Here is an 18,325-nt window from a genome sequence, read left to right on the forward strand (position 1 = left end):
AGAGCAAAAATTGCATCAGTAGTGCTCTTTTTGGGCATGAAGCCATACTGCTGCTCACAGATATCCACTTCCTTTCTTAGCCTAGCTTCCACTGCTCTTTCCCATAGCTTCATTGTGTGGCTCATCAACTTTATACCTCTGTAGTTGCTACAACTCTGCACATCACCCTTGTTCTTGAAGATTGGCACTAGTACACTTCTCCATTCCTCAGGCATCTTCTCACTCTCTAAAATCCTGTTGAACAGCCTAGATAGAAACTCCACTGCTGTCTCTTCTAGACACTTCTAGAAGAAGAGGAGAGGAAAGACAGAGAAGAAAACCAAGTGGTGGAAGTTGCAAAAGAAATAATGTCATGAGAAATTCAGACAGAAGTTGAGACAGGCTTTGGGTGGTCAGGAAGAACGTCCAGATGACTGGGAAACTACAGCAGAAGTGATCAGGGAGACAGGTAGGAAGGTGCTAGGTGTGCCATCTGGAAGGAGGAAAGAAGATAAGGAAACATGGTGGTTGAAAGAGGAAGTACAGGACAACATTCAGAAGAAGAGGCTAGCTAAAAAGAAGTGGGACGTAGAAAGGACTGAAGACAGTAGACAGGATTACAAGATATCACAGCATAGAGTGAAGAGGGAGGTGGCAATGGCCAAACAGAAAGCATATGATGAGTTGTATGGCAGGTTAGACACGAGGGAAGATGAGAAGGACTTGTACAGATTAGCGAGACAGAGAGATAGAGATGGGAAGAATGTGCAACAGATAAGGGCGATTAAAGACAGAGATGGAAAGGTGCTAACAAGTGAGGAGAGTGTGCAGAGAAGATGGAAGGAGTATTTTGAGGAACTGATGAATGAGGAAAATGAGAGGAAGTAGGAAAGATTAGAAAGGATGAGGTGAGGAAGGCTCTGAGGAGAATGAAGAGTGGAAAGGCAGCTGTTGTTCCGGATGACACGCCCGTAGAGGTGTGGAAGTGTCTAGGAGAGACAGCAGTGGAGTTTCTATTTAGTTTGTTCAACAGGATTTTAGAGAGAAGCTATGGGACTGTATAAGGATGTCAGGAGTGGCAGAGAAGTACGTCAGAGTAGTTCAGGATATGTATGAGAGGAGTACGGCAGTAGTGAGATGTGCTGTAGGTCAGACAGAGGAGTTCAAGGTGGAGGTGGGGCTACATCAAGGATCGGCTTTGAGTCCCTTCTTGTTTGCTATGGTGAGGAGATATATGGATGTGCTAAAACAGGACATGAAGTTAATTGGTGTGAGAGTAGAGGATGCCGAGTATAGAGTTAGGTGGAAACAGATGATTTGCTGTGGCGACCCCTAACGGGAGCAGCCAAAAAAAGAAGATGATGATGTCCTTCCCTCTTCTGGAAATAGGTGTTAACTGCCGCCATTTCCATCCTCTTAGCAAAGTCCACCATCATCTGTCCTTCTAGGTTCCTTCCCTTAACACGAAACCTGCCCATCACCTCCTCATCACCTTTGTTTCTCTCCCCTCTGGGAATACTCTCCATCACCTCATCTAACTCACTCCAGAATCTCTCCTTCTCTTCTAGCTCACACCCTACTTGTGGAGCATAACTGCTGATTACATTCAACATCACCCTTTCAATTTCCAACTTCAAACTGATCACCCTGTCTGACACTCTTTTCATCTCTAAAACATTCCCCACGAGCTCCTCCTTCAGGATCACTCCTACCCCATTTCTCTTCCTCTCCACACCATAATAAAACAGTTTGTATCCCCCTCCAATGGTACGCGCTTTGCTACCCTTCCACCTGGTCTCCTGCACATGCAGTTTACAGGTATCTACCTTCCTTCTCTCCATCATGTCCGCCAGCTCTCTACCTTTCCCTGTCATTGTGCCAAATATTGATTTTCGTATTCTCAGACCAATACTCCTGCCTTTCCTCTTCTCTCTCTGTCTACGAATCCTTCTACCTCCTCTCCTTCTTCAACCAACAGTAGTCCAATTTACGCCAGCACCCTGTAGGTCAACAGCACTGTTGGCAGCCTCAACCGTTTCGGTATGGAATTCACACTGATGATGAGCATGTTTTTGGGCCGGATGCCCTTCCTGACGCAACCCTCTCTATTTATCCGGGCTTGGGACAGCACAGAAGTCACTGGTTTGCAACCCCTGTGGCTAGATTGAGTCCTTAGCTCTGTTTGTTGTAAATTTATGCCGCTGGCCTTAACAGTCTCATAATATTATGAACCACAGTTTGCAGTATTTTGGTATCTGATAAGCTTTCAAATTGTATTGGTTACTCAATTTGGACTTTGTGGATCATATTTCTTTGTCTCACTAGTAATCTGGAATAACATATTCCACCATTGCAGCTCTGCTGTGTGTGTTTTTTTAAAGTACTCCAACAATTTAGCATTTCACATCCTAAAACACTTTGGGATTCACAGTGAACAATAAAAAAGTTTCAAAAGTAATGCAGCAGAACCAGCAATATCTTTTTCATTCTACACAGACTTCAAAACTTAGCACGTCCAACCAGGTGGAAATTCATTTATGTTATGCTAGTTGTAATGTAGCCTGGAGGAGATGAGGGGCAGGCTACAAATCTGCTATGTACACTCCCATTCCAAGTCCACACCCCCATCTTTCATTTTCAAACTTGTAGTTTTCAATCCCAACTGATGCTTTTCAAACTTCACATAAGTTCCACAAGAGACACAAAAGACTTGATACAATGTATTCGCATATGCAGTCATACTCACCAAGACCTGAAACCCAGACTATATAGACTATGCCTAAATTTCCCTCAGGATCAATAAAGTGTCTGTCTATTTATAGATAATGTGCAAAATTTGTGGAGTTCCCCCCTTAATGTGGGGCTCTTTCAGTCTGAACACCTACTGTTATTTTCATTTGGTGTTTCTTCAGTCAAACATGTTCTGAATAGTAAAACATTACATATAAAACTGTTTCAGTAACATTTAAAATATTAGATGTAAGTGTGAAAAAGGTCAACATTGCTGAAATCTAGTTGTTGCTTTTGAGCATCAATAATACAGTATATGCTCCTTCTACTGGAGAAAGACCCCTTGTTATGATGTTACTGTGTGTTAAAGGACTCAGCAGAAAGAAACCAGAAATGATAGAATCAAGAAAAAGAGCATGGATGGCTAAACTGAATGTCCCCAGGCTGAGTCAGCGACATGGGGCTGCAAGCTACACCCACTCTCTACCACTCTATCTCTGCCATTGCAGTTGCTACAAACACTGCAGGACATGCATATATCAGAGAAGACACATTCATTCATGAGAATTGCACGAATGTCGTGAGATTGGAAACGGTAATGAAATGCCAGGTTGAATTGCCATTATTGCTGCTCAATTTTATCATCTTGTTGCTTCCTCTTGGACACATTCACAGTACTGCACTTAGTATTACAAACACACACTGACTTTACAGGACACTTTGCTAAAACTTTGGCTGGAAACAATTAATGAAGATACTACAGGGCTTTTACTTTTCTAAAGTACACGCACTCACTAAACACAGCATCTGAGATGTAAATGCTAGTTACTGCAGCTTTGCTTTCATATAATGTACATGCACTGTGTGCTGTTTCATGCAGTAATGGCATGCATCTCGTTAATGCTGCTTTGTCTTCTTACATGTGTTTGAAGTGGTACATGGCCCACCCAGAGTGGCACTGCAACCTTACATGGGCACACACTTGAGGCTCTAAGTTTAACAACTTATTCATCAAAGCCTAGGCAGCCAGAGCACTCACAGCAACACAGACATTCTGCTGCAGCTCCAGCAGAGACTGAACCTGGAAAAGAAAATGTAGCACAATGAGAACTTTGGATGCCAGAAGAGAAGTCAAGAGAGAGGGAGGGAGAGATAATGAAGAGAGGGTGGAAGGAAGAGAGAAGACAGATATTAGAACATACAGTATATGACCCATGTTTATTGAGCCTGGCAGTAACCTCGGGTAAATTCAGCAGAAAGGCAGAGTTACTTTGTTGTTTTGATTTGATGGATATTCCTGATCAGGCAGTGAGAGAGGTAGGGATCTTGGTACATGGCAGTGTTTTATTATGTTGCAGCTGCAGTTTGCTTAAAGGGGTGTCACAAAGAAAGAGAGTGTAGCCTGTGTAGTTAGAGCCTGATATAGCTTATGCCACAGAGCTGCACTATTGTCCAGAAATATTCAAACCACATTAATAAGTCACATTGTTGCACTGGGAGACATGTTCCTTTATTAGGATGAGTACTGTAGTGAGTCAGTCCGACTTAAAGGACATCCATTCGTTTCCTGCCACTCATCCAGGTCCAGGTCTCGGTGGCAGCAGGGTGAGCATGCAGCCCAGGAATCCTTCTTCCTGGTCACGCATTCCAGCTCTTCTGAGGGATGCCAAAGTCTCCCCAGGACAGACGGAAAATGTCAGCACGCTTGGTTGGATGTTTTCAAAATACCTTTACAAGAGACATCCTGCTCATCCTCCCAAACCACCTGAACCTTTGACATAAAGCAATTCTGTCATGATCTCCTTCTGAGCTCAACATCATTTCAGCTGCCCAAAGCTAATTATAGCTTGAGAACTGGTAAGTAGAGTGACCAACACATCTGGAGCTTTAACCTTAGTTCCCCCCTCACCTTGTCAGTTCGGTACAGTATTCTTATTAGTGCTGACAGCCCACCAGTCTACTCATCCATCTTAAGGTCTTCAACTCTTTTATTTGGGGCAGGACCTAAGTTTCAGCCTGGAGTGAGCAATCCTTCATTTTTCAGCACTCTACCAGTGTCTCAGATATGGAGGTGCTGAATCGCCTCCCTGCTGTATCACACTAGGATGTAAATTGGCTCAGTGTGTTGTGACTGCCATGATGTAATGAAGCCAGTAGAACCACATCATTTGCAAAAAGTACAGATGCAATATGTCGACCTGGTGCAGTGAATACTGACTAGCATAACAAATATGTTGCAGACCAGCCTGGCTCCAGACCTCTGAATTGCTGTCCACATCACAGATTTGTTCAGTAATTCAAATAAATTTGATATTGTACCCAGTGATGGATGCCTCCCCAGTCAGAGAAAGATTCAGCCAATCAGCTTAGTAGGTGGGTGTCTCAAACCTTTTATACAGCAAAAACACTCCATCAATAAATGAAAACAAATATGAGCTTTATTTTGCTAACAAGTATATTTGGATGTTAGTGCAGTAAGTGAATATCACTTAAGATTTTTTTTAAAATAAGTCAGATGTCCAGTTACTAGAATTCTTTAAATAAGATTTAATAACCAAAAATAAGATTAGTGCTATTTTTGTTTCTAGATCAAACAAGCAATAAGCTTTCCTAAGTTTTTTGATTAGCCACAAAAAATAGAAGACATTGGTAGCAGGCTTTTCATTTTCAGCTGATTGTCAGTGTTGATGGTTTAAACTGGGTACACATTAGTTAGCTGTAGTTGTTCTCTTAGTAGTTCTGAATCAGGAGCTTCACTATTGAAGGGGTTACCAGTTCTTGCTACCATGCTAACTCTAAGAGACGAGGCAGTCCAAGTAACTTCAAAATAGTGCTGATTTATTCAAAGGATCACAGGTAAAATTAACATTACATGCTCAGGTATCTTGCACCTCCAAACTGCACGCAGGCAGATGAAAGATGAAAGACCCCGAACCAAACCAGGCCTATACATTTATCTCTTCGGTTGGGCTAGCCCCATACTACACAGGCATGTCAAACCGTGACGTGTCCCTGGTGCCAGCTTTGCAGCTGGCCATAGCAGTAGTCAAAACATGAAGTAAATCAATGTGTGTGTGTCTGTTGATTAAGTGGTGTGTAGCTAAAAACATTCTCACATGACCTCTAGTGACATGTCATGATATTAAACATAAGAACATATTATGGCTAAGGCTACAGTTATACACATAAATAATAATGATATTAAACATCCTGTCTGCTGACAATCATCAACTTTTCGCTCTTGTTATCCTTGACCAGATGTACCCTGTAGAAATTCATGAGCATGACTAAACATTTAACAGTCTAACTAGACATCCTGTTTCCACTAAACATTTCTAATACATACAAGTACCTAACCAATATCTATCTGACTAAAAATACCTAACACTATTTAAATTAGTGCCTGTCCCTGCAGGTCAGCAAGAAATTATTTTGAAGTTTATAGAGGTTTTTATCTACCTTGGCTGGAACGTTAAAGTCCACCCCTGTGGAGGTTGGTTCTAGAGGACTTGTAGCCAAGTTAGCTGTCTCTCTACTATGTCAGTTTGGTATAAAAGGGCAGAGCCTAAGACAGATAATTAGGAATTTAACTGATAGCATAGCAAGGTTCAAAGAGTGGCTCTGGAGGAGAAGAAAGGTGTGTGAATTGGGTGAAAATAGGCAAGTGATTTTTACATGGCAACAAATGTGAGAATTAGGCCTGTTAAGCTGAAGTAAACTAGCACAAGAGGACAGGCTTAGCAAAAGTGTTTGATACATGCAGCATGCTTGAAGCCTACTTTTTAGTGCTAGCACAATCAAGCTAACATGAGGGTGTATGTTAGACCCCAGTTCTTTAATTGAAAGCGCAAGAAGTGAAGACAGAAGAGGACTATATAAAATCAACAGAAAATTTAATCAAAGTCTGTTCATATGTAAAGTCATAAGGCACTGGGCTCAGAGAAACTGAGTTTCCACAGGAACCTACCATCAAAGAGCCTCGAGCTATCATCTGTGGTAACATTTATCTTTTTGGGCAGAGACTGCCCTATACAGAGGTTGGACTTACATGTACCTTAATGCTATTGGCCATAGGCGTGAGCAGGCCAACCTCTTGCCCACGTCTGTTTACTTAAATGTGATAGAAACCAGGTGTGTGAATGTTGTAATGTAAGGCGGTAGCTAAGGATGAATACTGGACAATGGGTTGTCTGCGGCTGTCTGTTGTTAGATATTTTTAGTCAGATAGATAGTGGATAGATACTTTATGTATTAGAAATGTTAGTGGAGAGAGGATGTCTAGTTAGACTGTTAAATGCTTAGGCCTGCTTATGAGTTTCTGCAGGGTACATCTGGTCAAGGCTACCAGAGAGAAGAGTTGATGACTGTCAGCAGACAGGGTGTTCAATATTATTATTATGATGTGTATAACTGTAGCCTCAGCCATAATGTTCCTATGTTCAAGTCAAGACATGTCACTAGAGGTCATGTGAGAATGTTTTTAGCTACACACCACATTCACACGTTGATTTGTTTTGACTATTGCTAGAGCCAGCTGCAAAGCTGGTGAGAGAGACGTCTCGGTTGACGTTTCTGTGTAGTATGGGGCTAGCCCAACCAAGGTGTTATAATGTATAGGCCTGTTTTTGGTTCGGGGTCTTTCATCTTACATCTGCCTGCGTGCATGTTGGAGGTGCAAGATATCTGAGCGTGTAATGTTAATTTTACCTGTGATCCTTTGAATAAATCAGCACTGTTTTGAAGTTACTTGGACTGCCTCGTCTCTCAGAGTTAGCATGGTAGCAAGAACTGGATCCTACACTGTCTAGGCTTTTGCAGGACAAAACAGAACTCATAAAGATGCTAAATAGGCCAGGAGATCCTCTGAAATTGTAGGTCCCCCATCTCTGCAAACTGTTACATGCTAAAGCAGAACTTGTGAAATGCTAAGTGGGCCTATATAAAGATGCAAAACAGGCCGTCTGGTTAATTAAAGATGCAGACAAGATGCAGACATTATTTCTCCACAAAGTTCTGTCAGACAATTCCTGCTTAGCAGTTCTTGACAATTATCAATACAATTGTAATATATATATAATCAAGGAAAATCAAGGTATAAAAAGTAACTAAAGCATATAAAATCCAAATACTATATGTAATAGAAGTTTTACTGATTTGTTGGAATGAATACCAACACAGGGTGGTTTCTGATGTTGTATAAAAGGAAGCAGAAGTTTGGCTAGTTATCTGGTGAGCTATCTGAAAAATTTTGCCAGTTATTTTAAATGTTTGGTGGAACAGCAGTTGAAATGTTTGTTACTGCTAGTGACTGTCTGGTAACCATTAGCCCGAGTATTTGAAGGGTAGGTGGGTGCATGCAAAAAGCAGGGTGGTTCTGGGATGCTGGAACACACTGTTGAGCCTTCTCAATGTCATGGGCCCAACTCATTGAAACACCACTTAGTGCGAGGGTGCCCATCTGATGATCCTGTAGACTTGCCTTCACTCTTACACCCAAACAGAACTGGTATTGGTGCTGGTGATAATACAGTTACAGACTCACTGGAATTGTTAATAGTCTTCTTTTGTTAGACAATCCTGGTGAACAGTGTCAGTGGTTGGACAACTGAGCAGACTTGGCTCTCAGAGGTGACTGCCATTACAGGCCAGTTGGGCCAGCCACTGCTTAACCTGAGCAAATACAATGCAGATGCTGTGTGTCAAGCCACATATCTGCTCTTTGCTTGGGTGAGGATAGGATTCAGGGATTCTTACTTTGGGGCTCTGAAGAGTTATAATGGCATGGCCTGACCCTTTAGGGCCAAATAATGGGTAAACAGCATTTAATTCATACTGAGCTTCCATAAGAATGCTCTCCCATTCTTTGCCACATTTAATTGTGTATTATTAACTACAAATAGTCTCTTTTTATCCTACTGATTGTGCATGTTTCCTATTTGAATACACAGCCTTGTTTTGTTTTTATTGATGCCTTACAAAGCACATTGAGAACCTCTGTACCGGAGTCAAATTTCTTGTATGTCTAATCATGCTTAACCAATACAGATTCTTATCCAGTTTGATTTTTTATTCCACCCACCCCCTACTCTCCCCTTTACACATCTATTAGTTCTAAAGTAACCTTTTTGTACATTCATTAGCAAAGCAGTAAATCGTGTGACATTGTTATAGTGCCATAAAAAGTTTTGGTGCAGGGTTGTGGTGCATAACACTGGGTGTACAAACAATGATTTTCACACTGAAAATCAGGGTTTGCATTGTGTCACCTGTTATTAATTTTGGTTTCTCTAAACCATGACGTTGATCTTTCTACAACCTTAATTAAGCTTAATCTCAGAAAAACACATGCACTAACAATACCAACAGTGTCCAGTGTCCAAGTCAAAGTCGTTACAGTTTTCAGAAAATTATTTGAATTACTTCAACCCACATGCTTACATCTTTGGGTGATTAAACTCCTCATGTGTGCATTGGGGATGGACGATACCATCACCAATGGCTCTCACCCATCAAGATGGTGAGCAATTTAAGCCCCCACCCACCCTCACGGTTGCACAGCAGTGCCAGTGACACCTACAATCTTGTCAGCAAAGCTCCATGTAGAAATCATTCAGGTAGCAGCTTCTGCTGATTGTAGGGTATGGTCTGTCTTGCCATGCTAACTCTGAGAGACGAGGCAGTCCAAGTAACTTCAAAACAGTGCTGATTTATTCAAAGGATCACAGGTAAAATTAACATTACACGCTCAAGTGTCTTGCCCCTACAACATGCACGCAGGCAGATGTAAGATGAAAGACCCTGAGCCCACCAGGCCTATACATTTTATCACCTCGGTTGGGCTAGCCCCATACTACACAGAAACGTCAACCGATAGCAATAGTCAAAACATGAAGCAAATCAACGTGTGAATGTGTATGTCTGTTGGTTAAGTGGTGTGTAACTAAAAACATTCTTACGACCTCTAGTACATGTCGTGACTTGAACATAGGAACATATTATGGGTAAGGCTACAGTTATACACATCATAATAATAATATTAAACACCCTGTCTGCTGACAGTCATCAACTCTTCTCTCTGGTATCCTTGACCAGAAGTACCCTGCAGAAACTCATAAGCAGGCCTAAGCATTTAACAGTCTAACTAGACATCCTATCTCCACTAACATTTCTAATACATAAAGTATCTATCCAATATCTATCTGACTAAAAATACCTAACATGATCGTTGCTGGCTAAAATGACAACAAACTATCGCTAGCTACCATTAACTCTGTGACTTAAATTGATGACAGGACAAAATGAAAGTTGCTGTTCTTGGATTTGTGACCTCGCTGTAGCCAGTGCCCAAACTATCAGTAGATTTCACTTCAATGTTGGAAATGTAGCGCATTCTCTGTGTACATGCAAATGGTTATGAAGATTCATTGTCTGTCGTCTTTTACATCATATATACAAATCATGCACGTTCCTTAGCATTTTGTTTTGTTTTAACCCAAAGTACTGCCAGATGGGCAAAAGGATCTTTTAGCTGCTCCATGGCCACTGATATCATCATCCATTGTGATGTTTCAGTGTAGACATAGTCTGATCCCAATTTAATAGACATCACCCTTCTCTAGTGTGGCTACCTCATATGTCCTGCATTCTTTGGGTTGTGCACATCCTCAAAAATGAAAGCTACATTCTTGTGAGATTCAGCACATGACCAGTGGGGACAGAAAGGGAGGGTAGCAGCAGTGGTGAATCATCAAAACAATGGTGGAAAACTCTGAAGAGAAACTCACAGAGTGCTGCTGTTTTCTGTGATCTCACTTGTTGTCATGGTTTTTGTTGTGCAAAAGCAGAGGTTAAAGATATTCTGTTTTCTACTAAGGATGCTTTCAGACTACAACACACTGACTCCCTTGTGTTTCCACATGAGGAGGCGACAGTGGGTGGGTGCGGTGGGTAGAGCGGTCGACTCCCAACCAAGGTTGAAGATTCAAATCTTGGTGCCTGCAGTCCACATGTCGAAATGTCCTTGGGCAAGACAGTAAACCCCCCCAGTTCCCCCAATGGTTAGAGCCATCAGTTGAGTTGGCGCCGCAGATGGCTGCCTCGGTTCTGTACCGGAAACAAATTCTGTGTGTGTCACATACTTGGCCAACAAAGGTGATTATGTTTAGGCCCTAATCTGCCCCCTAGTGGATATACTTTTTAAACATGAAGTACACAAGCAATTATGTGAATAGTGATGCCTGTGTTGCAGTTTGTCTCTATGCTTTAGTAAAAGGCAAGTATGTCTGTAGTCTCATGGATATGTCCATAGAGTGTTATTTTCTGCTTGATTCCTTCATCTTTTCAAAGATACATTGGGTAGATGATGATTGCTGTGCTTTTGAAAGAGATGAAAAAAGCAATGATTGGGGCAGACCAACACGATCATCAGCAGGGAGTTGTGCGCAGTAGTGCAGCTACAGACCATGTTGTTTCAGATTTCAGGCAATGGGTGTGCACTGGCACACCCATGTCATAATTTTGAAGGTTGCAGGTACAAGCACTTATTTGCTGAACTTGGAGAAAAACATGTATAATGAGCCCTACAAAGAAAACAGTTTTAAATTGTTAGCGGCCTTATAGAGTGTTAATTTTAAATTCAAGCTGGCTGAAAAGCATTGTTTTACTGCCTTCTCTGGATGACAATTTTAATCCTATTTATTTTCATTTCAAGCGTGTTCTTTGTTGCTCTTGTATCTACACCTAACAGTGATGTTGCAAAGTCCAAGAGTATATGTGTACATCACTGCAGCAAGGGTAGAAGTTAAACCACTGGCGGTCAGAAAAAACAACATTGTCAGGTGCATTAAGTTACTTTTTAATTTGTTCCCACCTTCAAATGTTCGTTCAAATTTACAATAAAAATGGAATTAAAAATTGCCCTAGTCAGTATGGGCTCATTATTTACACTAACTTTGTTGTGCTGTGATGATGTTTCAGACTACAACACACTGATTCCCTTGTGTTTCCATCTTTCAAGTGGCTGTAAAAGTCCATCCCTTACACCGCTGTTCAGACATGGAGTTCCCAGATGACTTCCTGCTTGCTGAGCTGAGCCACCTGCAGATCTACAATGAATCGCTGTTCCAGAACAACTTCAGCGGTTTATACAATGAGACCGATGCCTTGCTACCAACAGGGGTGAAGGTCACCATTGTGGTTGTCTACATGATCGTCTGCGTCATAGGCCTGGTGGGAAACTTTCTGGTCATGTATGTCATCATAAGGTAAGACAAGCATGGGTTTCTGTAGGTATATAGTAAATTGGTTTGAACCTGTTTCCAAAATAAATGATCATGCTTCCAGAACTTTCTAGCAATGAAGGTGAGATTCTTGAAAAATGGGATGAAATTGATTTATGTAACATTTTATAGTGTCAGCACTTGATTAGTTGAGAACCCTGTATAGCCCACATTTCCAGCTCTGTGACTACAATCCTTCTAAATGAAAGGTTCCATAGACAACAATGATAATATGACCACTACTGGTATAGCAATCCAAGCTGAAAAGATGAAATACTTTAAATAATGCATCTATAAATAGACCATTCTAAATATATAAAAGACTGTTAGATCTTTTCAGCCATTGAAGATGTTAGGATTCGCTTTTATTCAAGTCACAGCTGCTCTGTCTCACTCCATCTGTCTAGATTATTAGTAAATCAGGAGACCAATCAGAAAAAAAGTATTCATTGTCAGTCTTAATAGTCATTTAGGTAATTTTTAAGTATAATCACCCAGAATTTTTCAGATTTGTTCCATGCATATTTTAAGTGTAAACTCAATACCTTTACCTATTGTACACTGGGAATCTCTCATGGGTTCTTTTTAGAATAATGCTGGTTCCCAAGAGGCTGCAACACAGTTTCCCAAGATGATAGACAGGACATGATAGAAGAAAAAGAGAATTTCTGCTCCTCAAATTCTGATGTTTCTTTAATATTCTGTGTTTCTTGTGGATTACTGAATAATTTCACCTCAGTTATCTAAAGCAAACTGAGAAGGTATTGTCATCTGACAGATTTAGACAAATTTAATGGATGAGGTGCTGCAGCTAGTTATTGCTTTGCTTTAATGGATCAGAAAGGTTGTGAATTACTGGTTTAGAATAACCATGAAATTAGTTAAAATTATGATGATCAGTAGTTGCAATCTGGGAAGGGTGTCATGTTCCTTGAAGTAAATTTTGCCAAGATTGACCACCCAAAGTTATTTTTCAAAGCACACAAACCACCCTCAGCGATTGTCAATTTGTGCCTATGTGTGTTTGTGTACACATGCCTGATTGTGCAGATATTTTTATGAAGACTTGGCAGGCTACTGTCTGGTCTTGTACAAGTGTATTTGCCACTGAGAGTGTGTGTGTGTGTGTGTGTGTGTGTGTGCACGTGCAGTATTCTCCTGTGGGTTGGATTGAAACAAGCGTAGGTGGACACATGGGTATTGTGCAAGTTAGTATATTTGTGCGGTCATGGCTGGCAGCTGTTGTCTGCTCATGTGTTGAACTAGGAGTCAATAGTTGTTTGTGTGTGTGTGGCTCTGTTGTTGGGATGCTTTACTATAAAGCTCAAGGTCTGTTTTTCTCAAACAGACATTATATGAAGCTGGCTTTGTAACATGATTGACAGCACTGTCCTTGCTTTTGATTATCAAACGGAGAAAATATAAAATCTGAACTGAAACCTACTATCAACTAAATTATGTTTCTAAATATCTCTGACAGTAAAGGCCATAGTTATATCATTATGCGTGATTATATCCAAATTAACAGCTTCAGTGCACTTGCCATAGATTCACCACATCTGTGGAGCTTGAGGGTTGAATAGCCAAAACATGATCTCTATATAGATTATGTTGATGAAGAGCGCTGCCTATCACATCACTCAAGAATCTAACATAGCAGATCAGCTGGTTTGAGGTTTGCGGACAAAGAACATTTTGAATTTGGCAATAAACAGCCAAGTCTCTTGCTGTGCCTTAATGTGTCTGATGATTCTGATGCTGGCTCTTAACAACAGAGGTTCCTGAATCTCCTTGTGTCTCCAGTTAAACATTTTCATTGGCGTCTTCATTGGAAATGACCGGTATTCTTCACCATCACATGTTTGTATGCTTCCGGTTTCACACTGGTTACATGATAGAACATCATCAACATGCCCGCTAGCTCTGTGGGAATACTCCAGACTATACACTGCAGCATCCTCACATAGGCTCTCTCTGGTTCACTCGGACATTACGTGGACTTTGTACTAGGGAGCTGACAATGTAAAGTCCGCTTAATGTCTGGGTCGGACATTTGCATTCTCACATGCAGCTCCTCGAGGTAATGTCTAGATATTTTTAGGGTGTCAGTGCATGGCTGAAAAAGATTAATGTTACTTCGCTTATTTATTCAGGTGTATCCTTCATTACAATGCTTGCCTGAAAAGGTTTTTCAGGTGTTTTGGGAGTTTTGACAGGCGGACAATGATGTTTTACGTCTAACTTTTTTTTTTTTTTTAACTCATTGTGAGACTAAGTTTTACAAGACACTGGTTTTCTTCGACATTTTTAATGGTCACACTATGGGTTCAACCCCAGCTGCACCTTTTCTTTTAAATGACTTCCTCAAAGATACAGGTCAAATATACAGTACTTTAAGGGCTATATGTCTCTGATTTCCATATGATAAAGAGATTGAACAGTCAATAAAATAGCAGTATGTGTTATTTTAATTTTTAGGAATTATACTTAGCCGGTTCAGCTTGGAATACAGTGATTAAGCTTTCTTCTTCATGAAAATTTCTTCACTCAGTGTACTGTATACAGTGTTCAAGTAAAGCAGGAGCTTATGTTACTGTTGCACTGGAGAAATGAAGTGGAAAGGATTTGATTACATGCTGGAAATTTTAGCTTGTGTGTGTGTGTTAACAGTGTTGTCCCAGTGTTTCCTTTATTACCTTCTTTTGTAGATAATTACTATCCTCAATACACCTCCTCTCACTCTGATAGCTATGTGGAGTTCTGTAGTTACACATATGACTCACGCACACATATACACATACATACACCCACATGCTGCAAATTATTCCATCCAGTTCACAACTGTGACACTGGCACCCACACTCATGCAAAATATGCACACATTTCATCTGAAACACACAAACACATACACACAGATTTACACACATGCACATGTTGAATTACCATTGTAGTTCCTTTGCCCTCTTGCTTAGCAGTGTCAGCTCTTAGTGTTACCCTCAGTAAAGATGGCCGCCCCCGACAACTTGTCTTCATCAAGGGTATCAGAAGGCAGCAGTTGTGGTCATTTAACTGAGTCAGGCTGGATGCTGATTGCTCGAGATGGCCGACCACAGCATATGTCCTCACCAAATGAGGCAGAGCGGAGTGCAGGTCTCTGCCCTCATTAGTCTCTAATCCTCAGCAAAGATTCAGCAGTGATGTTTTTGTGATTGCATTGGATACTTTTACACACGCAGCTCCAGAGGTTTACTGAGGCTTGCAAAAAGTTTTATGTCAAGTAGGAATGAGCTGAAGGATTATTGAAAGCCAAATTGATCTTAATTTGTCTATTTTTCCCTGCCATTCTGTGTTTTATACCTGTTGCCAGGTGGTGTTTAGAGACATTGCAGACTGTGTTCAGGGTTTGTGAATGCCGCTCCCTGCACCTGCACACATGTGCTGACAGAAGGCCTTCTGCAGTTGGTGTTTACCTCACTTTACCCTGGGGCTCATGCCACCAAATGGTGGTTATGGTTATTCCTTCATGTGAATATTGCAGGATATGGTTCTTATTACCATAACTCTGAGAGACGAGGCAGTCCAAGTAACTTCAAAACAGTGCTGATTTATTCAAAGGATAACGGGTAAAATTAACATTACATGCTCAGGTATCTTGCACCTCCAAACTGCTCACAGGCAGATGTAAGATGAAAGACCCTGAGCCCACCAGGCCTATACATTATATCACCTCGGTTGGGCTAGCCCCATACTACACAGAAACGTCAACCGAGACGTCTCTGTTGCCAGCTCTGCAGCTGGCCATAATAGTAATCAAAACATGCAGCAAATCAATGTGTGAATGTGTATGTCTGTTGGTTAAGTGGTGTGTAGCTAAAAACATTCTCACGACCTCTAGTACATGTCGTGACTTAAACATAAGAACATATTATGGCTAAGGCTACAGTTATGCACGTCGTAATAATAATATTAAACACCCTGTCTGCTGACAGTCATCAACTCTTCTCTCTGGTATCCTTGACCAGATGTACCCTGTAGAAACTCATAAGCATGCCTAAGCATTTAACAGTCTAACTAGACATCCTATCTCCACTAAACATTTCTAATACATAAAGTATCTATCCAATATCTATCTGACTAAAAATACCTAACAATATGAATGCTGTCTTTTACAGCTACAAAACTGCAAGTGTGCATCCGTTCATGCTAATGAAATGAGTGAAAGAGGAAAATGGGACTGAGCAAAATGAAATATTTTAATATTTAGTTATGCTGGAAAAAAGTAAGAAGTGTGCTAACTGTCTACACCCTTGTTTAGTATGTAATATTTACAATAAATAAAATATTTGTTTTGTATAAGGAATATTCTTATATGTCAGTGATTTCAAGTAAGACTACTACACAAGGTCCAAACATGGTGCCCACCGAGGCGGACATGTTTGCGTGTTCCACTCTCGAATGCCGGCTTTTTCTTCGTTTTCTTCTTTTTTGTGTGTTTTTTACTTTTTCTGCAGTGCACAAATGTCATGCACTGCTAACATACAACAGACAGGCATTGCTGGATATTGCCAATTCACACAGCCACTGGGAATTTACTGGTTTCGTACCACCAGAGCTACAACTACTTGTCTGCTCCTGCAACAACAATGGCAACAACCACCATCACCCTCAGGGAGCCCCTGGGGCACCAGGCACAAGCGAGCAGGCTGAAAACAGGAGAGCACCGCGGAGACAGAGACGCAAGCGTGGGGGACTCCATGCTAGGTTAAAAGCTCACGCTTTCAACTGCCATTACCCAGCTTCTTCCTAGCTAACGTACAGTCTCTGGAAAACAAACTGGACGAGTTAAGGGCTGGGATTACAGCACAACGGGAAATCAGAGAATGCTGTGCTCTAATTCTCACTGAGACTTGGCTTTCTGACAGAGTCCCAGATTCCACGATTCAGCTACAAACACACAGTGTACATCGAGGTGACTGCACTGCTGCTTCGAGGAAGGTAAAAGGAGGCGGTGTGTGTGTGTGTGTTTATCAATAACTCTTGGTGTGGAGATGTATGGACTGTTTATAAGCACTGTTCGCCAGACATAGAATTTTTATTGCTGAAATGCCGGCCCTACTATCTAACAAGAGAGCACAGTGCCGTGTTTCTGGCTGCTGTGTATGTTAGCCCAAAAGCTATTCCCTCTGCGGCTCTCAGCAAACTCTATGATGTCATCAACGCGCTAGAGACAGCTCACCCAGATGCTGTATTTATTGCTGCAGGCGACTTTAACCAGTGCAATTTATGGACTGTACTCCCCAAATATTGCCAACATGTGAACATTCCCACTCGGGGCAAGAACACTCTGGATCATGTTTACAGTAACATACGGGATGCATACAGGGCCGCACCCTGCCCCCGCCTTGGACGCTTGGACCACATTTCTTTGTTCCTGTATCCAGCTTACAGACAAATACTGAAACAAACAAACCCTGTCGCCAAACAAATTAAACTCTGGACCCCAGAGGCTGAAGGCATCCTGCAGGACTGTTTCGCCCAGACAGACTGGGATGTGTTTAAAGCTGCAGCCACCTTGGAGGACTTTTCTGTCAGCATACAGGATTATGCTGAGTATGGAGATGGAGTACAAAGCTGCAAAGTACAGACTGAGGAAAGCCATCACAACGGCCAAGAGGCAGAACAGAGAGAAGCTGAATGGCTTCTATTCTACTGCTGACTCCGGACGAATATGGCAAGGCCTGCAGCACATTACATACTACAGGACAACCACCAGCATCATCAGCTCCACAGACAACCTGCTGGATGACCTAAACACCTTCTACACCCGCTTTGAGACCTCCAGCCACATCACAGAGTGGAGGCACACACAAACCAAGACCACCAAACCCCCACCTCCCCTCCACTAAGTGTCTCACCAGGCCAGGTACGCACAGTCCTGAGGTAGATCAACCCCCGCAAAGCGTCAGCATCCCTGGGAGGGCTCTCAGGGCATGTGCCAGCAAGCTGGCTGATGTTCTCAGCACCATGTTCAATCTCTCACTCAGCCAGAGCATCGTTTCCACCTGCTTTAAGACCACAACCATCATCCCCCTTCCTAAGAAGAGGCCAGTCACCTGCCTGAACGACTACAGGCCAGTGGCACTCACCCCAATTATTATGAAGTGTTTTGAGAGAGTGGTGCTGGCCCGCATTCAGAGCAGTATACCGGGCACCCTGGACCCCCTGCAGTATGCCTACCGGCCCAACAGAGCCTCCTCAGACACCATCGCGGCTACCCTCCCCTATTCCCTTTCTCACCTGGAAAATGGAGACTCCTACATCAGGATACTCTTCATTGA

General features: G+C 41.8%; 1 protein-coding gene across 1 annotated transcript in view; it reads left to right on the top strand.

Moving 5' to 3' along the window:
• Positions 1–18,325, top strand: part of oprl1 (opiate receptor-like 1) — a 205,352-nt gene that overhangs the window by 10,217 nt on the left and 176,810 nt on the right. Inside the window, exon 2 of the mRNA XM_020615055.1 lies at positions 11,726–11,972. Coding sequence (XP_020470711.1) covers positions 11,764–11,972 — 209 coding nt within the window. The 5' untranslated portion in view covers positions 11,726–11,763. The remainder of the gene's footprint in view (positions 1–11,725; positions 11,973–18,325) is intronic.

Source organism: Monopterus albus, unplaced genomic scaffold (genome assembly GCF_001952655.1).
Source record: "Monopterus albus unplaced genomic scaffold, M_albus_1.0 scaffold157.1, whole genome shotgun sequence".
Lineage (NCBI taxonomy): Eukaryota > Metazoa > Chordata > Actinopteri > Synbranchiformes > Synbranchidae > Monopterus > Monopterus albus.